The sequence below is a fragment of the Eptesicus fuscus genome, chromosome 15 (assembly GCF_027574615.1).
Source record: "Eptesicus fuscus isolate TK198812 chromosome 15, DD_ASM_mEF_20220401, whole genome shotgun sequence".
NCBI classification, from domain to species: domain Eukaryota; kingdom Metazoa; phylum Chordata; class Mammalia; order Chiroptera; family Vespertilionidae; genus Eptesicus; species Eptesicus fuscus.
Window position 1 is genome coordinate 37,601,850 of NC_072487.1, and position 27,851 is coordinate 37,629,700.

The 27,851-nt window shown below is 40.9% G+C and overlaps 1 protein-coding gene across 1 annotated transcript in view; it reads left to right on the top strand.

The window, feature by feature from the left end:
• GDA (guanine deaminase) overlaps positions 1-27,851 on the top strand; it is a 64,512-nt gene that overhangs the window by 13,850 nt on the left and 22,811 nt on the right. Inside the window, exons 2-5 of the mRNA XM_008142078.3 lie at positions 11,281-11,369; positions 14,696-14,867; positions 23,888-23,975; positions 26,320-26,425. Of these exons, the coding sequence (XP_008140300.1) occupies positions 11,281-11,369; positions 14,696-14,867; positions 23,888-23,975; positions 26,320-26,425 (455 nt within the window). The remainder of the gene's footprint in view (positions 1-11,280; positions 11,370-14,695; positions 14,868-23,887; positions 23,976-26,319; positions 26,426-27,851) is intronic.

Genomic DNA, 27,851 nt, shown 5'->3' on the forward strand with positions numbered 1-27,851 from the left:
TTGTCCCTCAGCCCAGCCTGTACCCTCTCCAATATGGGACCCCTCGAGGGATGTCCGACTGCCCGTTTAGGCCCGATCCTACTGGGATCGGGCCTAAACGGGCAGTCGGACATCCCTCTCACAATCCAGGACTGCTGGCTCCCAACTGCTTGCCTGCCTGCCTTCCTGATTGCCCCTAATCGCTTCTGCCTGCCAGCCTGATAACCCCCTAACCACTCTGCTGCCAGCCTGTTTGCCCCCAACTTCCCTCCTCTGCCGGCTTGGTCACCCCTAACTGCCCTCTCCTGCAGGGTTGATCACCTCCAACTGCCCTCCCTTGCAGGCTGGGTGCCTCCCAACTGCCCTCTCCTGCTGGCCATCTTGTGGTGGCCATCTTGTGTCCACATGGGGGCAGGATCTTTGACCACATGGGGGCAGCTATATTGTGTGTTGCAGTGATGATCAATCTGTATATTACTCTTTTATTAGATAGGATAGAGGCCTGGTACAGGGGTGGGGGCCAGCTGGTTTGCCCTGAAGGGTGTCCTGGGTCAGGTGGGGGTTCCCTTGGGGCGTGGGGCGGCCTGAGCGAGGGGCCTGTGGTGATTTGCAGGCCGGCCACGCCCCCTGGCAACCCAAGCGGAGGCCCTGGTATCTGGAATTTATTTTCCTTCTACAATTGAAACTTTGTAGCCTGGAACGGAGCCAAGCCTGGGGCTCCCTCCGAGGCCGGCAGCCATTTGTGTTGAGGTTATAATTGAAACTTTGTTGCCTTAAGCCGGTGGGCCCGGCCAGGGTGTGCGGAAAGCTTTGCTTCCCCTGTTGCCGGCGGCAACCCTGGCCTGCTCTCTCAAGCTCCATTCTGCCGCCATTTGTTTGAATTTGTTTACCTTCTATAATTGAAACTTTGTAGCTTGAGTGCAGGCTTAGACCTGGCAAGGGCAGGTGGAAAGCTTGGCTTCCTCTGTTACCTAGGAAACCTTGATCTCTGTGGCTGTAGCCATCTTGGTTTGGGTTAATTTGCATGCTCGCTCTGATTGGATGGTGGGCATGGCTTGTGGGCGTGTCGGAGGTATGGTCAATTTGCATATTTGTCTATTATTAGGTAGGCTATTAGGAAGACTTACATGGGTGGAGAGAGAGGTGGCGATTGGCTTGGTTTTGGAATGGGAGGAAGATAAGGACATGCAGAGTGACCATAGACAACTCTTTTGAGATAACAAATACCTAATGTTTTTATTCATCATATGGATTATAATGTGCCTTCAACAGTAATAAAATACAAACACATTACTTACGTTTATTTCCCCAGGTAAGGACAGTACAAACGTTTGCACTGGTCAAAGTTATGTAAGATGCTGGTATTGCCCATTTGCAAATATCTGAGTGGAAGCTGAAGTACTGGCAACCTACATGTACCCGAATTAAAATGACTTGCAGCCTCCTTAAAAAGTATTTTACTATCTTATCTCAGAAGTATAATTTAGCATCTCACTGCACTGGAAGTCTTGTTATTTAGTCAGAGTGAAGCGCTTTTCATTAAGTTCAAACAGGGAAGGCATAATTCTCCAATAAATTTGAGATTATTTTGAAGTTAAAACAAACACAGCCAGATAAGACAGTAGAACCAGATGTTCTCTGTGTTCAAAAGTGCAGTTTGGTTCTAGGGAATCATTTCTGGACTCTGCTTTCTCCAAGGGTTTGAGAAAACCTCACCCTCTTCCTCCTTGCTGGGCGGGTGACTGTACCAGAAACTTTAATCCAGCTAAAAAAGCAACATATAAATGACTCATATTAAGGAGGAAAACAACACCTTTCATCTGTATGAATCAGGGCCTGTGCAATCATTCATTTTTTCTTTCTCTGTAGGAAAAAGAAAAACAAGACTAATTCTAGATATGCCACTGGAATTAGAATAAAAATAAAAATAACTATAAGTATAATCTAGATAGTATGGGATGCTTCAAACATGCCACATCATTGGGTAGATAGAGTGAGAGGACAGTAGGAAGAAAAGATGTGGAAAGGAAATGATGTGACAATTACGGCAATAGAACCACACACCAGTTTACATTGTTTCATGTCTTTGGGCTTCTCCATCTCTTTTTTTTCACGTCCTGAACACCCTTTCCCCTTTTTCACCCCAATATATGCCTTATTCATCACCTCCTCAAAACAATAAAACAAAACAAAACAAGACAAGACAACTGGTTTTTCTAGTCTTCTCTAGAAATGTTCCCCCTTCTCTGGAGTTTTTCAGCTTCGTCTGTAGTGCCAATTTGGCCATTAGAGAAACATGTCACCATGCATTGTCTTCAGTTTCCTATATGCACGTACATTTTATTCCCTCAGCTGGAAAATAAACTCTTGAAAGACGAGGATTACTTCTTACACATTTAGCTGAATCCTTAGCAGTTTGATAGCATACGGTGCACATTTAAACAATCTGTACTGTCTTGGGCTATTATCAGTTGAAATACATTACCGAACAAAAGGTAAGCCAACAAGCCTGCTTTTTTTTCACATTTACTAATTCTCTCTATTTTTATTGAAACAACTGAGGTTAAGTGAAGACATCATGAGTTTCTTTAGCTTGCATCTGCTAGACTAAGGGCACCTTCCTACATAACCACAATACCATTATCACACTTTAGAAATTAACAATAATTTCCCAATATCCTTTCATGATCCATAATCCATGTTCAGATTTTCCCAACTGTTCCTATCACTTCTTTATAGCTCAAACAAAAAAACAGAATCCAATCAAGGTTTATGAATTTGTTGTTATGCTTCTTTTGTCCTTTTAAAAATATTTTTTATTGATTTTTAGAGAGAGGAAGGGAAAAGGAGAGAGAGAAACATGGATGCAAGAATGAAGCATTAATCAAGGGTCTCTTGTACCCTCCCTGCCAGGGATTGAGGCTTAAACCTGGGCATGTGCCCTGACTGGGAGTCGAACCAGCAACCTTTCAGTGCATGGGATCACGCCCAAACTACTGGGCAACACCAGCCAGGGTTCTTTTGTCTTTTTAAATGTACAAGTCCCTGCTTTTGGGGTGTGTATATTCCAAGAAGCATATTTTAAGCAACTTCCTACTAAATCTTGGGATTTCTCCTCCCCTCCTCTGTATGTAAGGGTTTGATTGGCATGCATCCTGCCACAGGCCCTTGGCATGCAGAGGTATGACCTTCACAGATGACCCTGGGAGATGCTTGCAGTTTTATGGAGGTGAGTGTCTGGATCCTGCCCGTGGGTGTGATGGTCAGTGTCATTTAACCAGCCAGCAAGCTCAGCTGGCCTGGCAGCATCAGCAGCTCAGCAATTTCTTATCCTTGTTGTATCCCTGGTAACTCCCATGAAGTAGTTGAAAAACAACCCAAACAGCATTTTTATAAAAAGTTGTAATAGTTCTTGGAAAATTGATGGGCAAGTGAAGATGTGCTGCTATCAAAGTAGCTTCTTCTCACAGCTGTGTCCCAGTGACCAAAGGAATGAAGAGAGAGGAATTGTAAATCAGACACACAGAATGAAGCATAAAGATTTTTTTCTCTTTAACATTAGGAAATATGACATCAAACACCAATCTCTGGTTGCCATAAAAATAGGACAAGAAAGTTGGACTAGACCCCCGGGTTTGACTAATGAATGCTGTGCTCATGAAAACACATAATTTTCCCTGAGTTCTTGAAACGAATCAAGTGCAGTAGCTTGTGTGTGTGTGTGTGTGGGGGGGGGGGGGGACATTTCTATATATTAATTTTAAAGATTATAGAATCTAAGTTGGCAAGAATGGCTCTCCTTGTACTATGTAAAGAATACAGCAAAAATCAAAGAATAGACATGAAAACTGAGAAAGGAAAAAAGCTCATTGCTGTCTTCATCTATCACAGATTTTTTTTTAGAGCTCAATAACTAGATTTTTGAGTAGTTGTATACGAAGGAGATTTTATATTAACTTTAAATTAATACATCTTGGACATGGTTTCATATCAGTACATAAAGATTTGCCTCATTTTCTCACTCTTCCAATTATTCATTTTGTGGTGATTTGTTACAGCAACCATTGCAGTCATCTGAAGGCTTGAGTGGGGCTGAGGGATCCACCTACAACATTCAAGTTCATTCACATGACTGTAAGCTGGTGCTTACAGTTGTTGGCAGCAATCTTTGGTTTCTCCCAGGGCTGCTGCTTGAGTGCCCGCATGATGTGCCTGGCGGTGGAAAGCATTCTCCTAAACTAGCCTTAGAAGTAACAACATGTGATCCCTTCGTTCCAAGCATATCGCTAAGTTTGGCCCACCTCAAGGTTGGGGAAGGGAACTAGAGCCCACCTTTTGAAGAGAGGGATGTCAAAGAATTTGTGGACATATGTTAAAGCCACCACACTGATGCTTGGGATGTGAGGTGTGGATGGAGCCTCCCCTTCACCCTGAATAGGAATTAATTTTACTACATCCCTGACAGATGGCCAGTCAGCCTCTGCCTGGCACTTCCAACTATGAGGCGCTCACTATGTTGTGAGTCACTGAATTCCATTTATATCAATTGTTAGAAGCTTCTTTTATTCATGAAATTGAAAATCCTATTGCTGAGTATTCCATTATTGAAGCTAGTTCCACTGCTCTAGAATGGCACTTTTAGGTGATGACTTTTCCATTATTTGCAACTGTGGTAATCTTGACTTCTTTCTTCTTTAGACAAAATAATGTCAGTTCTACTCAGAAACTCCTCTGAAGTTTTTATTTCAGGATTTTCCCACATCTTAGTCAACTTCCTGTAAAACATTTCAATTCAGTACATCCCTCCACAACTGAAAAATCAGTAACTAGTTCTTTATCCCAATCTAAGCCTGAAAGGACATGACAAAGCAATCCTCTCTTTGCATAGCAGTAGAATCAGGGGCATGAAAATGGAACAGACTGATGATTCTCAGAGGGAAGAGGGAGTGTGAGGGTGCGGGAATAGATTGGACAAAGATCTTATATGCATGTATGCATAACCTATGGACACAGACAATAGGGTGGCGAAGGCCTGGAGTGGGGTGGGAACCGGGTGGAGGGGAGCTATGGGAGGAAAAAAGAGGAACATCTGTGATAATCTCAACAATAAAGATTAATTTAAAAAAATAATGTCTCTCAATTTGGGTTTGCCTTGTGTTTTCTCATGATTAGATGCAGTGTATGCATTTTTTTTTTTGTCCTGAATATCACAGAAATGACTCTGTGTTCTTCTCAGGGCATTCTATTAGCAGGCACACAATTTATTCCATTACTCTTGATGTTAACTTTGTTCACTTGATTAGAGTAGTATTTACCAGATTTCTCTACCATAAAGTTCCTATTTTACTCTATAAAATAAAGTTTTAAGGGGAGAGAATTTGAAATTACATAAATATCCTGTTGCTCAATGAATTTTCACCCACTAGTTTTAATAGTCATTGATTATTTTCACATGAAAAATTTATTAAATGATGCCAAATGCTCATTTAAAAAAAATAAGTTTTTATTGATTTCAGGGAGAGGAAGGGAGAGGGAAAAAGGGCTAGAAACATGAGATCATCAATCAGCTACCTCCTGCAAGCCCCCACTGGGGATTGAGCCTATAACCCTGGCATGTGCTCTGATGGAAAATCAAACTGAAACCTCCTGGTTCATATATGTATATATAATTGATCTACATAAATTAAAAGCCACGAGTTGGCATCAATACTTGTAATTTAAATTCAATACCATAGATTTTTTTCTAATAAAAAGTTACTAAATGCCAATGAGTCATTGGTGATGTCTTCAATAGAGGTCAGAAAAATACTAAAGTTATTGTTTTATCTATGAAAAATATATGTTTTCTACAGCAAAGTGGGGCTTGTAAGGCTGCCAGAATTTGTACTTTTCTAAGAGTGTTTTATCATGCCCTGAATTTAAAGGAAAAATTTGTTGAAAGTTATTACAAGTTGCAAACAATCATAAATTGAAATAATGCTTCCTAGAAACACTAGCATAAGCCACAAATTATGCAGTCTCAATTTGCATGCATCTTCTGAGGAGCCTGCATCAGAGGTTGGCTTATACTGTTAGGGAAGCAGGCATAGAGGTGTGGAAGAACCTCTGAGAAGATGGGTCAAGTCCAGCAGATAATCCTGGCCTGCTCTGTGCCCTTGGCCAATTCACATTACCTGGTCCGTTTCCTTACCTGTGAATTAGGAATCTTGGATCTGAACATCTAAGTACCTCATGCTTCCCTTTGGTGACATTGTAACATGAATTTGTTTGATTCTACCTTTATAGGCTGACTTTTTTTTTTTTTGTAAGGCAATCTCACTTCACCTTTCTTTCCCATTAATCTGTTTGAGGTGAATTGAGCTAATATGGCAATTTTCAGCTGTGTCCAAAGTTTCAGAAATCTTGAGACCACATATTTTTATCTGATTTTATCTCCCATTACAGTGCCTAAGAGTGGATTTTGTGTAATGGGTTGCAATATATCTTACCTTATTTTGTTGGATGGCCGAGCTATTTCACAATGGCCTGAAGAGCAGTTTACTCTGTTCCATAGCAACAAGCCTCTTGCCCAGATTGGCCATCTGGTGTTTGAAGCCTCTATCTTGCAGATATTTTTTTCTTTAGCTGATAGTCATTACTCATCTGCTTTTGGCTTTAGTATTCTTGACATTCTCATTATTGCTCATCCTAAATAGTCCCAGTTTCAAGTAAGAGAACGTTTGGAGGCATTGCTTAACAGAAGGGATTTAATTTCCTCATCTGGAAACCAAAGGGGTCAGATGGAAAGGTTTCTGACAGCTGGCACCATCTATGACTTTATGATTTTATGAAATTTGTTCTTTTAATGACTGCTGTATGTGCGTGCCAGCCCCCCTAGACTCTGGCTGTGAAGAGGAAGACCATGGCCATAACAGGCACTCTTAAAGGTGAATGCTTGAATAAGTGAATGAAGGGCCACATAAACCCAGGAAACTGCAGGTTGAAAGACCCATTGCCCTAGAGAGAAAACATCAATGATACGTTGTAGTTTTGCCATATTTGTTTTCCAAAACATGTTTAGAGGTTTCTTAAACATAAATCTCAAACCCTGGCCAGTGTTTCTCAGTGGTTAGAGCATCAGACAGTGCACCAAACGGTCATAGGTTTGAGTCCCAGTCATGGGCGGGTTTGCTCTCTGCCAGTCGGGGAGCATGCTGGAGGCAACCAATCGATGTGTCTTTCTCACATTGGTGTTTCTCTCTCTCTCCCTCGCCCCCTTCACTTCTTTATTCATCTATTGATGGACACTGTGACATTATTTTCTAATGCGTCAGATGGAATGAAAATATAGTGATTTGATATCTACTTTAACCTATTTTCTAAGAATCATAAACTAGCTCCCCCTTAAAGATCTAAAATGCTATATAGTCCCTTTTTCTTCTTGAATTACTAATTCTATTCTACTTTCCTTACAGGGTTGTGCTAATGAAATCTAGTTTTACACTTGAACGTCTTTTATTGACCAACCAGTAAAATAAAATTTGTGCTTGTAAATTTAAATGTTTACAACTTCCTGGGACCAAAAGGGAGTTTTAAAATATATATTACACATGTTGAAAGGCAATTTGTTAAATGTGAAATTAAAAGGCTGTTTTTTACTCCAACCACATAAATATATCTATAGATGAGTGTTACTTTGTAGAATGAATGAAATATGAGCACCATCAATTTTTTCTTATTTTTACAGAAGAAAGTGCTGAGGATTATTTGCACACAAATCAAGTAGATGGGTGATGGGAGGAGCAATATCTCTCAATTCTTTGAACTCCTGAGTTATTTGATAAAAATAATATATTAATCTATCATCAAAAATATTTTTAATAATCTGTCAGCAGATAAGCAATTAGGTCTCCTGTAAATTTTATTGACAGTAAAGACCACAGTTCTAAAGAAATATCTTAAGGTGCCAGGCACAGGCATTGGTAGTAGCACATTTGAGCTTGATGACTGGATAGTCCACCGACCATGTGCATGCAGCCCAGAAGAGGGGGCAGTTGTGTTCATTTAGGGTTGAACTTGTGCCAGGTGTAGGTTAACTGAGATTCATAAGCAGTAGGAAATAATACATGGTAGAATCTAAGCTGGACAAGGAAAATGGTGAAAAAAGACCACTGATGAACTGAGGAAAAGTGAAGGGGAGAAGGTAAAGGGAGGGCTTTTTAAGATGGAAGATGGGTTGGAGTAGTTGAAATGACAAATAGGTAAAAGAAGAAATTGTGATTTGGGAGTTTTAGAGGTAGAGCAGTTATCATGTGAAGTTCATGAACTTCATTTGTTCATGAACAAATGACTGAAGATGAATTCATGGAAGTAGCTGGCCATGGTTTCAAAAGGCTTGTCCAGGTTGATATAAGGAAGAAAGAGCAGGGCGTGGAGTGGAGAGAAAGAGTGTGAGGCAGGCATCAACAGATTTGAACAATGAGAGAAAGGTTGGTAAAGGAGAACAACAAAAAGAGAGGAAAGATGTTCTTGAAAGCTGAAAGGAGCCTTCTTTGTTTACAAGAAGCTGAAGGAAAAATGGTTTGGGAAATGGCCGTGGATGGTACCAAAGGCATCAAACTCATTGCCTGAGCCTGATGTCTGAATACCTGCCATTTGAGAAGCACAGGGGAAGCCATGTCCTTGGGGTAGAGCCCCAGCTACTAGGAGGGAGGAACTCAGAGCACATACTGAAAGGATAGAGGAGTTTGGTGCTTATGCAGGGGGAGTAACAAGAGGTTGCAGTGAAGGGTTTTAGTAAGTGGAGCGGGGTGGGAGGGAGCTCAGGCAGGGACAAGGAACACAGAACTTTAATGAAAATGATGATACAGATCAAGATCCCTGGTGTATATGCGAGGTGCAGGTGAATTCCAGCTTGAGTGTCAACTGAAGATAACAGTAAAGAGGGTGGGTGGGTTTATGCCAGCAGTCTTTTTTTTCTTTTCTTTTTTTTATAGAAAGAGAGAGGGAGAGGGAGAGAGAGAGAGAGAAACATCAATGATGAGAGAGAATCATTGATTGGCTGCCTCCTGCATGCCCGCTACTTGGGATCGAGCCCACAACTTCGGGCATGTGCCCTTGGCCGGAACCAAACCCGGGACCCTTCAGTCCACAGGCCAACGCTTTATCCACAGAGCCAAACCAGCTAGGGCTCTTCCAGTAGTCTTTAAGGAGTTGGGTTCTTGCCTAACTACTAAAAATCTGTTATACCTTGATAGAAGATGTATCTTGCTTGGTCAGAATAATTGAGGCTTACATGTTGCAGACATGCTGAATTATTATTTTAATATACTTTTGCTTTTTATTGCCAATATATCATTGAGATTATTTTTGCACCCATATTATTAAATAACAAATGGCATTGGCTTGTAATTTTCACTCTCTGTTTGTATGTATGTGTTTATGTATGTGTTGCATGTGCTTTGTCAGGTTTTGTTATGAGGGTTATGCTAGCTTTTTAAAAATAGAGGTCAATTCTTTTCCACACTCTGGGGCTCTTTACCTAGCACAGACATTATCTGTTCTTTGTTAACTGGAAAAAACTTGGCTAAGAAATTCTCTGAATGAATGCTGTCCAATGCAGTGTATTAAGCACTTGAAATGTGACTAGTAAGACCCATGAACTAACTTTTTTTATTTCTTATTTTAATTTTTAATTTAATTTTCCATTTAAAAAGTGATACTCATCTCAGTTTTAGAAAACTTTTAAGTGTTTTTGGAAAAACCTATTTATGTGAGTCTACTTTTTGTAAATTATATAAAATCTAAATATATAAAATATTTCTCATGAAAATTTAGCAACTCAGTTGAAATATACTTTAAATGCAAAATACACCTGGGAATTCAAAGCCAGAATACCCCCCAAATAAAATGAATAACTTTTATATTGATTTCAATTTGACATGATAATCTTTTATCATGGTCATCTATGTTGTTTAATAAAATGTATCATTAAAATTAATTTTACCTGTTCTGTCTCACATATTTAGTGTGGCTGCTAGAAAATAAAGTTACATATGCATTTGTTCTGAACCATATGATTTCCTAAAGAGTTAGTAAAACTTTCTCAGATTTTTCTAAAGCTATTGGTACATTCAGTTTTCCTATCACTCCAGAATAAATTTTGATAATTTATATTTTTCTCAAAAACATTTATCTCAAATATATTTTTAAATGTGGGAATATAGTGTTGTACAAATATTTTATCATTGATTGATTGCTTTAATGGTAAATCAGTTCTGAGACATATTAACAAATTCTGTTTTTATGGTCCATTCTTTTCCATGCTCTGGGGCTCTTTACCTAGCACAGATATTATCTGTTCTTTGTTAGCTGTTTTCATTAATTATGTATCTGCTTTGATATTTATTTATTCTAGTATATTTTTTTGAATCATCAAATTACTTTTCCTTATTTGTAGGAATTACATCTTCATTTCTCTTCTAAAATTATTCTAATTTTTATCCATTGAGGTTTCCCAGCTGTGGCCCATGGGCTTCAGACCTCATAAGTGTAACACGAAAGATCCTTTTTGTGTCTCAAATACAGTACTAGAAGAACATAGCAGACATCTAGTATCAGAACAACATAGTTCATGCTAAGACTCAATTGTCAGGCAATTATGAGCAGTTATATTCAGTGTTAATAAATTGCCCAATGATACACTACTAGGGTACTCTGGACATTAGTTTCCCACAATATCATAACAAAAATCTTTCAGTCATCTGTGATGAGGGATACCTTCTATAAACAATTGTTTTCTGTAATCATTTTCAGGGCTGGGAAAGAAAAAAATATCAATTCGCTATTTTTTAAAAAAATTTTATTGATTTTAGAGAGGAAGGGACAGGAAAAGAGAGAGAGAGAGAAACATCAATGTGAGGGAGAGACATCGATCTGTTGCCTACAACTGGGATCAAACTCACAGCCTGACTATGTGTCCTGACCAGGAATTGAACCAGCCACCTTTGGTGCATTGGGGGGCACTCAACCAACAGGGCCCAATTAGCCATTTTTCGTACCCTGTATCTCCAAATTAGAATTTTGAAGCCATACTTATATCTGTAGAATGGTAGAGAAGAAGAAATATCATGCAATTTACTTCTTTGGGCAAGCAAAGGCAAACACCTGCTGTTTTGCCTCTAAACTCAAGCCCATTTGGGATCAACTACCTTTTAAAATTAACGCAGCTATAGTGTAGTCTCTTTTAAAAAGATTTAGATATTTAGTAGTGATAAATGATGTTTCATTAATTTGTAATTCTTTCCTTTCTTTCTTTTAAAGATAGTGTTTTTAGAAGAAGCATCTCAACAAGAAAAGCTGGCCAAAGAATGGGGCTTCAAGCCGTGTGACGTAAGAGAACTGAGCCAACAGTAAGTCAAAGCCAACTTCTTCCCTTTTGTGGACGCCATTAACTCGTCTCAAATGATAAGAAAACTGCCTTGAGCGACAAAGAGGCTTTTTTATTTTTTTAAGGTTGAGGTGGGAAGGGGAGGTAAATAGAAAACAGGGACAGAAGCTTTGACTACTAGAGGCTGCCATCTTTCATTTACTTCTTTGGCACATATTTGTTGAGCTTAGTATGTGCAAGAACTGGGATTCAAAGGTGAAAATGGTCTATAAAGTCTTTGTCTTTGCAGGGTTTACAGCCCTTTACAGCCCCTGGGGAACACAGAACATAAACAAGTGCACAGATACGGAGGCATGGCAGTGCTAGATTGTGAACCTTCTGTAAAGGAAATAAAGAAAGAGCATGATAGAGATCATTGTTGGGAGGATAGAAGGGAGATTTGGGGAAGCAATAACTCTGACAGCATGGTTAGGTAAGGCCTAGCTCTAAAAATGCATTTGAGCTACGATTTCATATTCCAATGATTTTTAGTAGTTCTAAGTAATGTGTTCAAAACGTGTTTCTTGTGATTGCCCACATTCTACATAGCCTACTTGATTTGTTTTATGGAAATGGAGATACTTTTTCTTTTTTAACTCAACAATTTAATCTTGTTTCAGGCCACATATATTTCCAAAGTCAGTGAAAGTTCCCAAGTCAATCAAAATCATTTTCATTCTAAAAACATCTTAACTTGGGAAGTGACTTTAGAGTAATGTAATGAGAAGAACACTGAAGTAGGAATTAGAACACATGGCGTGAATCCTCATGCCACAGCTTGTGGCTGTTCACTGTAATGCAAGCCACTTCCTTTCTCTGAGCTCGATTCCTAGGCTGTTAGCAAAAGGCTTGTCCTAGGTCACAGTGTCCCCTGCAGCAGATCTGTGGATTGTGTTACCCCTAAGGCTTTAAGGCAGAGGGGCTGACCACAGTCCGCAGGCATCCTCAGACTACGGCCCGCGGGCCACATGCGGGTGTTTTTGCCGTTTTGTTTTTTTTACTTCAAAATAAGATATGTGCAGTGTGCATAGGAATTTGTTCATAGTCTTTTTTTAAACTATAGTCCAGCCCTCCAACGGTCTGAGGGACAGTGAACTGGCCCCCTGTTTAAAAAGTTTGAGGACCCCGGGTCCAGAGAGACGGAGGTAACTGGCCTAACGTTTTGTTACATTTGCATTCATACTCACATCTCCTCCCTCCTTCCCTCTCTCTGCTGCCTCTCTGTTGGCCTGCATGCTTGCAGGCAATGGGCATAGAGATGAGTCCAGTGAGCATGGAGATAATTCCAGTGACTTCTACTGTTACCATCTGCTTCCTGTTGCTAGATTTTCATGAGAATAAATGTTGAGGAACAAGGCTTGCATGCCTTGGGAATGAGAGGTTAGAAGAAGGCTTGGGAGTGGGTAAGATGGAGGCTGGGACGGGGTGAGAGGATGGTGAAGTGATTGGAAGATGGGGAGGGAGCAAACACATTTGTGGGTCATCACATTTTTTGTCCCTCCTTATGAGGCTGCTTTTGGAATTAAATTCATAAAAAAAAAATGAAGATGTAAAGGAACCTCTAAGCACAAAACACCAATAAGAGGTAAGGTAAGAAAAAAAGTTAAAGTTTGGTGGAAGACTGAAGCCTTTGAAGAAAAATCATATATAAAATGCAAAGTGATTTACATATTAAACACATAAGATATATGCGTTTGAATTTCTTTAAGTCAGTATTAAAATACCACAGAAGATGCTGTCTCTGATCTTCTGTTTCATAGATTCTGTGTATCTACAGGTCTATCTCAGCACAATGTGTGTGTGTGGTTTTTTTAATGAAAATTGCAACTCTGAGCAGCGCCTTGGTAGGAGTGGTTCAGATTGTGGCCACGGACCATAGAGGTTGGCAGGGCCAAGATTAGGGTGAGACGAGTGAGGCACTTACTCTGGGCACAGAATTTATGGGGGGTGGGGTAGGCAAAAGCTCAATAATCAACATAAATAACAGTTTAATGCAATATTTTTTAAAAAATCAAAATTAATGCAAAAAAAGTCCATGATGAACAAAATACCAAAATTTTAAATAAAGACAGGGAGGTTGTTGGTTTCATATCCTTGTATTTTTTGTGTGCAAGATAAGAGTGGTTTTCAAACAGCCCTGTGCTCCCAGAGCAGGTTAACAATGTTGTTCAAAGAGATGGAGTACTCAGGCCTTTATAGACAGTCAGTCGTATGTGCTAATTCTAAAGCTTTTATTAAGGTTTTCCACTTGGTTAGAAGACAGGTGGATGTTTCAATAAGCATATGTAGGGCACACATTGTTCTTTTTCCTTCGGTTCTGAGACAGCCTGGCCTGCACTACAGGTTTGAAATAGGAAATTGATGTCCTTTTCTGGTGGAAGTCGAGATTTTCTAAGGGAATTATGATAGTGATTAAGTCAAGTGAAAAGAGGAAAGAAGAAAGGAGAGCTTTTCACCTTTTCTGCTTCACCTTCAAAGCACCATCTCTGCTTTGCCTACAGCTTGACTTTTGATGGCTATGATTTAGCTGTAAAGTAAGGTCTGGGGTGGAGAACTGAGTTTTAATCCTGGTTGGACCACTAGCCAACTGGTGGTCCAAAATTGACCTTGGCATCTGTGAGCTTCCTTTGGGGCTCTGTGACCTCTAATCTCACATGCCACACTATAGCACCTACGAATATCTGTAATATAAGTCCTGGACTAGACCTTGGTTATGTGAATGCTTCTATTACTAAGTCTTCCACAATGCTTCCTGTTTCCTAAAAAGGATTGTTAGCTTTTCTGGATGAAAATCACATTTCTGATGCAATAAATTGCTGGTCTTCCATTGCCTCAGAAGACTTTGCACCCTGAATTATCTCCTTTACTTCTTTTATCTCTGCTGCCTTCAGAGCAAGCTTGGGCTTCTCCTAAAGGAAAACAAAATGTGGCTTTCTCTCTCCTCCCCCTATATTACCATTCCAACATTCACTACCAAATATTTTCAAAGCAACCTCGCCATCTGTCCAGCAGTTTCTCTGACACCTGTCCTCTGTGTTCATGGCCCTCTCCTCGGCTTCTTCCTCCCTTCATCGTCTGTGATTAACCTCACACCAGTCATTCCAACGTAGGGGCCAGCTCTCTCCTAGCAGAGCTTCGCTTTTCTGTCTTGATCTCTAAATACTCGATGAATTTAGTCATCTGTTTGCCTCAGCTCTAAATGGATGTGGGATGAACAGTTCAATCATGGCCAAGAGAAAAGATGATTTAAACATATGCAAAACGACAAAAGATGCTATTAAATTCTTTTTCTCTCATCTTTATTTCCAGTGAGTTCTTCATGCCTGGGCTGGTTGATACACACATCCATGCCGCTCAGTATTCCTTTGCTGGGAGTAACGTAGACCTGCCGCTTCTGCAGTGGCTGACCAAGTACACGTTTCCTACAGAACTCAAGTTCCAGAACTTGGACTTCGCTGAAGAAGTATATACCAGAGTTGTCGTAAGTATCCTGCTTGTGAGTGCCGGGGTATGATGTTTGGTCACCTGTAGAAACATCCATTTCTTGGGAGCATGTTTTAAGTATAAAACACAGGCAGGTAAGGCTAGAATGGGCTACAGAGGTTTATTTTAGTTCTTTCACAGCCCAGTGAGTTTGTGACCATCTACACAGCTAGTTACTAGCAAAGAGCGAACTTGAGTTCAGATTCCTAGATTCCCCAATTGGATGGACTCTCATCACTCTCCATTTTTTACTTTTTGTGTGTTACTCCACTAAATTTGGGTTGAATGCATATGTGTGTTCCCTCACAATACTGTTCTGGGACCCTATAGAATAGCTGAGTAACCTTTGGAAAGTTCTGCAGCTCATCTTCCCCATCTGTGAAAGAGAGAGAGAGAGAGAGAGAGAGAGAGAGAGAAAGAGAGAGAGAGAGAGAATCTATTTCACCGGATTGTTATGATAATTAAGCCAGTTAATATTTGTAAGGTTCTTAGAATAGTACCTGACAGATGGAAAGCATTCTATGTGTTTGCTTTAAAAAATACCCAAGGCAATTAAAAATTAAAAATTTAAACTGCAGTTAGAAGGGCGTCATGCTATTTTGGTAACTTTGCAAGGAGGGAAAATAGGATGGTCCCTTTTCTGGGCATATGGGATTGTGATGAGCATTAACACCACTAGAGGGAACTTTGGGGCTAGTTCAGTCATTGAACAGTGGCTGTAGTGTGTGCCAACTCAACTGTATGTTGAAGACTCCAAAAATATCCTTCCTTTCACTCTCTCAAGAAAATCGTTTCCCATCTTTCTACCCCAACCCTACGCCCAACCCACTTAGCAGCCAGAAACAGCTTCTGCAGTTGAGAATTAAAGCTGAAAATACCTCCTTATCTGACCACTGCCTCTTATCATTCAGTACACATAGTCTGAATAATCCTGCATTTTTGCTGGATTTTCTCCTGATGGCTATATGATGATGGCAATATTGTAAGCCTTATATACTACCCAGTTATCCTGCCAGTTTCCTGGTTTTGTGTCACTCAAGCTTTGAAGAATAAAGCAAGTGCTATCATTTATACACCTGCCTCACTTCATTATAAATTCAGTGTAATTGTGGGTTTTCATATTTAGCATGCATCCTCATGACACCAGAAAAAACTGAGGACTAAAGCTGTGTGTGGAGCTGCATTGTGTTAATGAATTGTGTTAACCACACCAAAGCTTTTTATTTTCAAAATTTATTTATACCTTGCATTGTTCTAAAAAGGGTTTGAGATATCTTAAAATTGCATAGTATCCAACAGAAGAAAATGAGTCACAAAAGCATGGCAAAGGAAAATAGGGGAGAAGAAAAATAAAATAAAACCAAGAGGTAAATGTATGCCATGGGGATCCATGCATTTGTTAGAGTTTGTCACAAATTGGGCTTTAAATGTCTAGGGCCGAAACCCGTTTGGCTCAGTGGACAGAGCTTTGGCCTGCGGACTCAAGGGTCCAAGGTTCGATTCCGGTCAAAGGCATGTACCTTGGTTGCGGGCACATCCCCAGTAGGGGGTGTGCAAGAGGCAGCTGATCGATGTTTCTCTCTCATCGATGTTTCTAACTCTCTATCCCTCTCTCTTCCTCTCTGTAAAAAATCAATAAAATATATTTTTTAAAAAAATGTCTAGGTAACCCAGATAGAAAAATCAATTTTGAATTTTACACTGTCTGTATAATTTAAAAAAAAAAAAGTTGTTGAGGTAAAGCATATCTATTTATCATACTGAAATTTAAGAGAAATATTCCAATATAGTTACATGCTCTGGTGTCAAAATATACATACTGTCAAGGTACTATAGTATCAAAAAAATCCAGATATGTACATCTTTTATGTTTGGAGGGAGTATCTAGAACATGTAGTTTTAGATACTCTCTCCAGGCCATACTCCATAAATTTTATTTCTTAAATCAGACAAGATTCAGCATGCTCAGGGTGGTATGGCCATAGACTTATTTCTTAAATCAGAGATTTGAGTAAGAATTTGATGCCAGTGAGTACAAGATAGGTATTATTCTCAACAGGTATTTGCAGTTCACACATCCAATATTTCTGATTATGAGCAGGCACACACACTTTGAGAATTGCATGAGCCAAGGTTATGGCTAAGAAAGTCCAGATTTGTTAACTGGAGCCTGTCCTTAGGCGGAAGACTGCCCATGGCAATGTATAGGGGTGCTAAGGCAGTACCCATGAATAGAATCGAGACATTTTTTTTTATTTTCTCCTTCAGAAAACAGTTCTAGATCTATACTTCAACAAATTGACAATCAAGACCACAGAGTTTTGCACCATAGAGTTGTGTGTTTTTTTATTGTTGTTTTTTTTTTACATCCATAGGTAATATTTCCATTGTCCTTATTGCTAAATAACTGAAAATTTCCACTTTGATTCCATCTTCAAGTCCAGATTTTAGAAAAGTGATTAAAATTTAGAAAATGTTTGCTAATACTTCTGTTTTAATTTTGAGTTTCACGTTACTGTGGTTAGCGAATATAATTTGTATGATTATTTTTCTTGAAAAGTGATTCATTGTTTTTTTATGACCCAACAAAAGGTTAATTTTTATAGTTATCTGTACATTTTTTTAAAGATTGTGTTTTCTCTATTGACATGACATTTTTTACATCTCTGTTAGACTAAGTTGTTAAAAGTGTTAAACAAGTCTTCTAGCATTTTCCTCTATATAAGGCAAGAATCTTACATACCCTTCCCTTCTTCATGTTATACCCTCCTCACCATGTTCTGTGATATATCACCTGAGATTTTTGTTCCAGTTTATTTTTTTACCATGTGCACTTAATTTAAAATAAGTTTTAACTTTTAAATTTGCTATTTTAAATTTTATTTTAATTCCAGTTTATTATTTTTCAACATCAACACTTAATTTAAAAATGAACTTTACTTTTTTTTTTTTTTTTTTTTGCTATTTGGATCCCCTGTCTTTCTTTTGGATTCATTTTTTTATTTTCTTGGAATCCCTTTTCAATAAAGTGGGTGATAAACATTCCAAATCCTTGAATTACCAAAAATGGTTTTACTTCCTTCTGACTCTTTATGATGATGCACTTTTGCGGTAGAGAGAATTCTACTTGAAGTGATTTTCCCATCAGCATCTAATGTGCTGATGTCAATCTGATTATCTTTCTATTCTGGCTAATATGCTGGCCTTCAGAATGTTCTGAAATTTCACTTATAGATTTTTTTTTCAGTTCATTATCTTTCATATGTAGTTTATTCAATGTGAGAACTACTGTCTTTCTTCTAATTTGGGAAATTTATTTCTCTCTCTTTCTCTCTGAGTATATTCTTCCCTGCAATCTACTCTTTGTTTTGGTAACTCCTATTAGAAAAAATGTTAAAGCTTCTGTATATGCTTTTGTGTTACATTCTTAAAGAACACGTGGTCTAATTTTTTAAGTCATTCATTCACTCTGCTGTTATTATAGCCTGTCCTCTTGCAAGGACACAATGTCCTGTTCTATTTATCTAAGAACTAGAGGCCTGGTGCACAAAGTTGTGCACTGCCAGGGGGAGGGGACGTGGGAGGTTGGCTGGCCAACCCTGCCCCCTGGTCGAACTCCCAGTCGAGGGGACAATTTGCATATTAGCCTTTTATTATATAGGAAGCTGATTTTATGTCTCTTGTTGCTTAGTAATTCAGCTTCCTCGGGTGTTCATTCAGTAAATATTTACTGAGTGCACTGAATCCAGATACTTTCAGAGTTGCTGGAGGTTGAATTCTATGTCTCTGGTACTAGCTCTTCCCCTGGACTTGTGATTCTGATAGCGGGCTCATCCTCATCTTTAGCTGACGGGCTCTAATCATCCTCTATTAGCAGCCAGATGTATTTTATTCATATGCAAAGTGTCTTAAAATTTGAAAAGACTGACATAAAAAAAAAATCCAGCTTTTCAAATTCTCTTGACCTTTGGGACTAACCAACTGTGTCACTGGGCTCTCATTTGCTTTCTTCAACATTTGGCTGACTCAGAATAGAGACTGCTGTTTGAGATATAGGGTATGTTCTTCCTTATTATTTAAGTTCAAAATAATTTTTTTCCTGAGGAGTTTTCTTTTCATTTACCCTACAACCTTTCTATTGACTTCCAAATTTCACTTATAAAATGTTTACTTTTGGAGAGCTCTTATTCTTTGATTTTCATAGCATTCTGTTCTTGTCTTGTAGATGCAATTATCTTCTTTAATTCTTTCAGAACGTAATCATAGTTTTTTTTTTGTTTGTTTGTTTTTAGTCAAGCTTCCTTCTGACTCTGTTTCCTCCATTACTTTTTCCAGACTTTCTCCTTTTCATAGCAGCTCTCCTCCAAAATCTGTTGAACTTTGAACATACATTCACATTTATCTATCTATCTATCTATCTATCTATTTATTTATTTTTTAAACTAGAGGCCTGGTGCATGAATTTGTGCATGGGGGGGGGGGTCTCCTCAGCCCAGCCTGCACCCTTTCCAATCCGGGACCCCTCGGGGGATGTCCGACTGCTGGTTTAGGCCCAATCTAAACCGGCAGTCGGACATCCCCCTCACAATCCAGGACCACTGGCTCCTAACTGCTCACCTGCCTGCTTGCCTGATCACAACTAACTGCCCCCCTGCTGTCCTGGGCACCCCCAACTTCCCCCCTTGCAGGCGTAGTCACCCCCAACTGCCTCCCCCCCCCCCGTTGGCCTGGTCATCCCCAACTGCCCCCCCCACCAGTCTAGTCGCCCCTTAGTGCCCCCCTACTGGCCTGGTCACTTGTTACTGCATCCCTTGCCAGCATGGTCACCCCCAACTGCCCCCCCCCCTGCCAACCTGGTCGCCCCTCACTGTCCCCCCTCTGCCAGCCTGGTTGCCCCTCACTGCCCGCCCTCCCCCCACCGGTCTGGTTACCCCCAACTTCCCTCTCTGCCAGCCTGGTTGCCCCATGCAGCCTGCTGCTCAGTCGTTTGGTCGCCCCTCACTAACCCCCCTACCAGCCTGGTCACCCTATGCAGCCTGCTGCTCAGTCATTTGGTTGCCCCTCACTAACCCCCTTGCTGGCCTGGTTGCCCCATGCAGCCTGCTGCTTGGTTGTTTGGTCTCCCCTCACTAACCCACACAGCCTGTTTGGTCATCTGTTCAGTTGTTTCAGATGCGATGGTCGCTTAGCCTTTTATATATATATAGATATATTTTTTATTGATTTCAGAGAGGAAGGGAGAGGGAGAGATAGAAACATCATGATGAGAGAGAATCATTATTGGCTGCCTCCTGCAAGCTCCTCCTGGGGATGGAGCCCACAACCTGGGCATGTGCCCTGAATGGGAATTGAACCATGACCTCCTGGTTCATAAGTTGCCACCAACCACTGAGCCACACCAGCTGGGCCATACATTCACATTTAAGTGTGATGCCCTAACATATCGATTGGAAGGTCTGGGTGGAGGTAGCTCTTGTTGACTTGTGAACTTCAATTTAAGATGAACAGTGAAAGAAGTAAACAGCCTTTGGAGAAACCAAGATGGCAGCATAGGTAAACACCTAACCTGCAGCCTCGCACAACAATTTCAAAAATACAACTAAAAGTCAAAACGGACATCATCCAGAACCACAGGAAAGCTGGTTGACTGAAACGCCCACAACTAGAAGGAAAGAGAAAACCACAAGGATAATCAGAGGAGCCGTAAAAGCCTGAGGTATGGAGACACAGGCGGAGACACGGGCACGTGCGCGTGCGGGGAGGACGGAGCCGGAGAGGACGGGGTGGCTGAGTGCCTGGCCAGCGTTCTCTAGCAGGAAGGAGATAAAAGCTCCAGATTGCGCTGAACCCCAGCTCTGACTGCACTGAACCCCAGTTCCGGGCAAGACCCTGGGAAGCCAGGCTCATACTGGGGGAATCTGGGCTGTAAGGCGGAAACTCAGGGGAGTGGTGAAAGGCAGAGCTCCGGAGGCGCGCACGGGAATGCGCGCAGAGGATGGACTGTTGACTGTGCTGCTGAATTGCCCTAGTGGGAAGGAGACAAAAGCTCCGGACTGCGCTGAGCCCCAGTTCCGACTGCACTGAACCCCAGTTCCGGGCAAGACCCTGGGGACCCAGGCCCATACTGGGGGAATCTGGGCTGTAAGGCGGAAACTCAGGGGAGCGGTGAAAGGCAGAGCTCCGGAGGCATGCACGTGAATGCACGCAGAGGACGGACTGTTGACTGTGCCACTGAATTGCCCTCGCGGGAAGGAGACAAAAGCTTTGGACTGCGCTGAGCCCCAGTTCAGACTGCACTGAAACCCAGTTCCAGGCGAGAATCTGGGAATCCAGATTGATTGGGGGAGAGACTAGACTGTTTGGCAGCGGGCAAAACTCCAGGGCACCTTTCTCTCAGAGGTGCTTGCAGGGAGTACAGAGGGACATTGAGGGACTCTGAGACCCAGGAACCTCATAGGGCAGGGCTGACGGGAAGCCAAGGCTGTAGGCTCCACCCTGAAACTCCGCCCCATCCAAGCTGAGCACAGAGGCTTTTACAATTTTGCAAGTCTAGTTGAATAAGGCTGTCTCCCAGCGTAGACACAGCTGATCCTCACAGCCAGTTGGCCTGGAGGTCAAATCCTCCCAGTGTACCAACAGCAATCAAGGCTTAACAACACCAAGACTTTGCACTCAGCCCACAAAGGGGGGTACCAAGAGCGACCACCTAGGGAGATTGGGGAAGCTGAGCTACCGGCCCCTATAGGTCACTGACCACACAAAGCCACTCCATCAACACAGGGAGGCAGCCAAAATGTGGAGACACTGAAGCAGGTCACAAATAGAAGAGATGGAGGAAAGTAAACTAATGGATGACACAGTGTTCAGAACCACATTTATAAGGTTACTCAAGAATCTTCTAAAAACCGCTGATAAACTTGAAGAGACCTTCAAGGACCTTAATGAGAATACCAAAAAAATGGAAAAGGACCAGTCAGAAATTATGCATACACTGTCTGAAATAAAGAATATACAGAAACTCAACTGTAGATCACCGTACCCCAAGAGTCAAACCAAAGATCTGGAACATGAGGGAGCAAAAAACACCCAACCAGAGAGGCGGAAAGTAAGAAGAATACAAAAGTGTGAGGATAGCGTAAGGAGCCTCTGGGATGGCTTTAAGCGTACCAACATCCAAATTTTTGGGTGCCAGAAGAAGAGAGAGAGAGCAATATACTGAAAACCTATTTGAAGAAATAATGACAGAAAACTTCCCCCACCTGATGAAAGAAATAGACTTACAAGTCCAGGAAGTGCACAGAACCCCAAACAAGAGGAATCCAAAGAGGACCACACCAAGACACATCATAATTAAAATGCCAAGGGCAAAAGACAAAGAGAGAATCTTGAAAGCAGCAAGAGAAAAACAGTTAGTTACCTACAAGGGAGTACCCATACGACTGTCAGCTGATTTCTCAACAGAAACTATGCAGGCCAGACGGGAGTGGCAAGAAATATTCAAAGTGATGAACAGCAAGAACCTACAACCAAGATTACTCTACCCAGCAAAGCTATCATTCAGAATTGAAGGTCAGAAGAAGAGCTTCACAGACAAGAAAAAGCTAAAGGAGTTCACCACCACCAAACCAGTATTATATGAAATGCTGAAGGGTATTCTTTAAGAAGAGGAAGAAGAAAAAAAAAAAGGTAAAGGTAAAAATTATGAACAAAAAAAGACATCAAATACATACCTACCAACAAGTGAATCTAAAAATCAAGTGAATAAAAAAATCTGAAGAATAGAATGGACTGGTGAATATAATAGAATCAGGGACATAGAAAGGGAGGCAACAGACCATTCTCAGGGGGAAGGGGTCCTGAGGGGTGCAGGAAGAGATTGGACAAAAATCTTACACCTATGGATGAAGACAGTGGCGGGGGGCGGGGTAAGGGTATGGGGTGGGGTGGGGAATCAGGTGGAGGGGAGCTATGGCAGTGGGGGGAGAGGAACACCTGTAATAATCAACTGAACAATAAAGATTTATAAAAAAAAAAAAAGAAGAGGAAGAAGAAGTAAACAGCCTTTTCAATTGTGGGCCCCACATGTCATTGTGAGGACATCTTTCTTGTAGAGCCACTCATCTTTGCTAGGGAAGAGTCCTTCAGTCTTGCCAGGAGTGGTGGTAGTAATATGTGTGGCATTCTAGCAAGCTGACTGAGGGCCCCCGGAGAGCAGCCAGATTGTCTCTTCAACCTCTTCTTTTCAGACTATGCCTTGCCTTGTCCTTTGGGGCTTACATACTCCAAATACTACTCAGTTATACGAAGAGTAAATCTCTCCTGCAAGCAGCAGGTTAGGGGTGATTGGCTGATTTCAACAGGAAGAAGAAGGGTCCTGCCAGGGCTTAGTCTTCTGTAGATGGACTTGGAGCCAATTCCCTGTTAACCACATGCCTTTCTCTCTCTCTTTCTCTCTTCCTAAGTTGCTTTCAGGTTCTCTTCCATATTCTTTGTGTTCCAAGGAGATGTTGAAATGTTTTTTTCTGTTCGTGTCTCTTCGTATGTTCCTCTTGATGGTGAATAAATTTTGTACTCTTTTACTGTTATTTTAGTGGAAATTCACTAAGGAAGAGAGAGAGAGATGCATGTGACCGATCTGCCAGCTTGAACGAGAAGTCTAGCTAAATTATTTTACCTGGTAATAGACAGAAAAATATCCTTTATTCACTCCCAGATGCAATAAGTTTGCATATGCTCAGCCAAACCTAAAAGATAAGGAATTAATTAGCATCCTATTTAATGAATTCTGCAACACAGAACTATGTGAATCTAGGAAATCAAAAATATTAAGTTCTTCTCCAGCTCACACTTTGGAAAATCAGTACCTTTGCCATTTATCTGAACTGTATTTCATATCGAGGTGGCATATCTTTAAATAAAAACATTTTAAAATTGGGACCTAGAATTCTATTTTCATCTGTATATGCCATGTGACTTTCTTGGCACATGCGACTTATGGTTTTTGTGGTGTATTTTTAGAGGAGAACACTGAAGAATGGAACAACTACAGCTTGTTACTTTACAACAATTTACACTGACTCATCCCTGCTCCTTGCGGAAATTACAGGTGAGGAGATGAAGGCACACTTTATGGGCACATCCAGCAAAGCCAGCCAGACCATGTCTGGCAGGGAGTTAAACTTATGTGCAATCTTGCCTTTTAATTACTAAAATTTGACATTGCATTCCTTGCAAGTAATTAGGTGTCTTTGAATTACTGTGGCTCCTGAATGTATTTTATTGTTTAGGTAATTTGATTATTCACTTATGGTTTTTGTTTCCAGAATGATGTGTATAGGTCTGAATTTTGTGTATTAACTTAGGGCTTTTGGGAGCAGATTTATTAATTCTAGTAATGGCAACAGTTTATTATAATCAACAGACATATATCTTGGCTGTTGGTTAGACTTAGGGCACTGTGCAAATTGCTGGGAACACAAGAGCCAGATAGGACTAATTGATTAATAACTACACACATTGATTAGTAACTTTAGGAACAACTGTAGTGCACCTTTTAAAATATTTTTTTATTGATTTCAGAGAGGAAGGGAGAGGGAGAGAGAGAGAAATATCAATGATGAGAGCGAATCATTGATCGGCTGCCTCCTCCACACCCCACACTGGGGATCGAGCCTGCAACCCAGGCATGTTTCCTGACCAGGAATTGAACCATGACCTCCTGGTTCATAGGTCGATGCTCAACCACTGAGCCACACTAGCTGGGCTGTAGTGCTCTTATTAAGATGCCTGGATTGTGCAAAGCACTCTACATGGATTATGTCAGCTCAGTTGCAGACAGCCTTCCAAAGTAGTTATTATGTCCCCATGTTACAGATGGATAAACTGATGCTCAGAGAGGCTATAAAACATGCCCAACACACATAGCTAGTAAGGAGAGAGGAAACTTGATTTAGGTCGATGATTCTGAAACTTGTATCCATCACAGTGCCCAGCACATAGCAGGTGCTAGTAAATGGTGTTGGCTGATATGCTGATGCTACTGCTTGCAGACGAGGTCATTGATGTCAACGGCCTAAAAGATGATGCTGAAAATAACTATTGCCATTTTTGGAGGAGACAGAGAGAATCCAGACCTGGAGCATCTGGGAAGACTTCATGGAAGGGAAGGGAGTCTTAAACTTGGCTTTAAAGGGAAGATAAGATGGGGAAAGAGAAAATGTCCTTCAGACAGGGGAAATAACATGAACAAAGGCATGGAGACAGGAATGTGTACAGTGACACTGGAAGCATGGAACAGAGTAGCTGAACTGGAGGACAGGATTCATTACACGGGGCTGGGAGGTGCGTGGGAGAGGGGCTTGGGCGAATGGGATGACTCAGACTGTGGAGAGATTTGAATATGCATCAAAAAATCAAAGAAGGTTTGATGCCAGGTAAGGTATGTAATCAAGCCGCTGTTTTAAGAAAGAACAATCTAATGGCCAGTTATTAAAATGAATTACAGGGAAACAGAAAGGCAGAAAGATTTCTGTAAGATTCTTATGACAGGTAGAGACATTGTAAGAAAAATTAACATTGCCCAAAGTCAACTTCCTAGCTGAAATAGACTTCCTAGAACCTCTATCTAGACTAGGTTCTTTAGTGTTGAGAGCTGCTAGTAGGACTAAATAAAATTTTACAGATAATAATATTGGCAAAGCTACAGTTAAGAATAGTGGCAATATCTTTTCTAAGCATGTGCCAGGCACTTTACATATATATATATTACTAGGTATATGCCTTCTAACCCTGCACATAGCGGAGGACACTGGACACATATAGGTTTAGACCTTAACCAAATAAGATCCACTATCTTGGAATAAGGAGTCAAATCCAACCAATTCTGTCTAACTCTAGTGCCCTTTCCTTATCACTAGACGCTTCTGCTTTTTCTGTAGAACAGAGGGAGAGTATAGAGAAGGACTCAATCCGCAGGACAGTGGTAGAGTAGAAGACAGAAGGGAGATTGGGAGCCTGGAAAAAAGAGAAGGAAGAGAGAAGAAGCAAGGTGGCAAGGTCGAATAGTGTTACACCAGGTCTGAGGCTGCCCTCTCTTTTCCAGGCAATAAAATGGGAACAAGGATAGTTAGGACTTGAGTAAAAATATAGACAAACTGTATAAGCAAAGAAAAAAAAAACTGAGTAATAAGTAAAAACACCCAATTATTACCTGGCCAGTCTAGAAGTGGGAGTTGGGGAGGGGGTGGTTGACGTGATGGGTGGAAGAATGTTTACTACTTATAGAACTTAGTGGGGTTTTGTTGTTGTTATTGTTCTTAATCAATAATCGTTCATATTCTCACCTATGTTTTCATAATGATTTTAATCTAAACATGTTTTTAAAAGGCCAAGAGAAGGTACTGTGTGGGAAAGACCATGACTTTAGGTTCTTTTTTCTGTGTGCCTCACAGATAAATTTGGGCAGCGGGCATTTGTGGGCAAAGTCTGCATGGATATGAATGACACTGTTCCAGAATACAAAGAAACCACTGAGGAATCAATCGAGGAAACAGAGAGGTATGTTCATCTTGATTTGTCTTGTGAGCGGTCCTTCTGCTGCACTGATGGAGTTGGAGATGGAGAGAGAAAACCTCTCTGAACCAGGCAGGATGTGCACATGTTCCAGTGTGGGTTTGCCCAACTTTATGAAATTGATCTGGTCCTAAGAAAACCATTGCATTCCATACTATTTTTGTATACCAAATTATATCTTAAAGCTTCTGGGAACTTGTGTGTGTTTTTTAAAATATATTTTTATTGATTTCAGAGAGGAAAGGAGGGATAGAAACAGCAGTGATGAGAGAGAATCATTGATTGGCTGCCTCCTGCAGAATCTGAGCCTGCAACCCGGGCATGTGCCCTGACTGGGAATTGAACGGTGACCTCCTGGTTTATAGGTCAATGCTCAACCACTGAGCCACGCCAGCTGGGCGGGAACTTGGTATAGGAGTCCTAGGATAAGCCCCTTTGTAAAATGAGGGATTCTTTTGTGAAGTGAATGATTTATACTCTCCCTCTCCTTTATTATAGATCTGGTCTTCTCCTGTAGGTTGGACTTGCTTTAAGTGTGTGTGTGGCCTGCTCCTTAAGTTACAGTTGACTCTTGAGCAACACGGGTTTGAACTCTTTATCTTACATTGGCATATTCTACTGATCCTATAAGTACTTCTTCTGCATTTCTTTAATGGCTTTTTCATGGTGCCTTGAAGATTTGACAAAGAATTGTGTTGTATGACACTCAACACCCAAGAGATATACATAGAAGAAATTTCTTTAGATTTAAATCTTCCCCAAGACCAAACATATCCCAATGCAAATTTTAGAAGTCCCACTTTTCTTGATTCCCCAGACCTCCTTCACCTAAACTGTATCCTCTGCAAAGAGAGGCTCAGGAGCTGCTACCTACCCCAGAGAGAAGGAAGCATGCGCCTTCGCCCTAGCATTGGCCATCAGCTCAACTTTTCTATGAATGTGTGTTTGTGGTCATAGTAAACCTTAATTCACATTTTATTCTGAAACAAAGAAAAAAGGACTTCCAGAAGACAGGAAGCCTAGCTAATAAATATTCCCAGCCAGGGCAGAATTAATCATTGTATGGGTCATGCAGATACCACCATCCCTGCAGATACAATTGGTAAGATCGCCACCCCCATCACCACCCGTTTCACAACCTTTGTCTTCTACCTTACGCCAGAATCCCAGTGGAAATAAAGGGTGATATTGTGTGAACAAGTAGCTTCCACTTTAGGGAAATTAGGAGTAGAGAGCCCCATAGTTTCTAAGTATCTCCAGGTGCATAGGATTTAGGGACTCTAACATCCCTGGAGTATCCCATTTCGCAATATTCCCCCAATGCGAACTTAAGCTGGTAGAATGGCTTGAGTGCTGTGGGAATACTCATGAACAGCCCAGTTGACGTTAGATGACAACATTGTATTTCTCT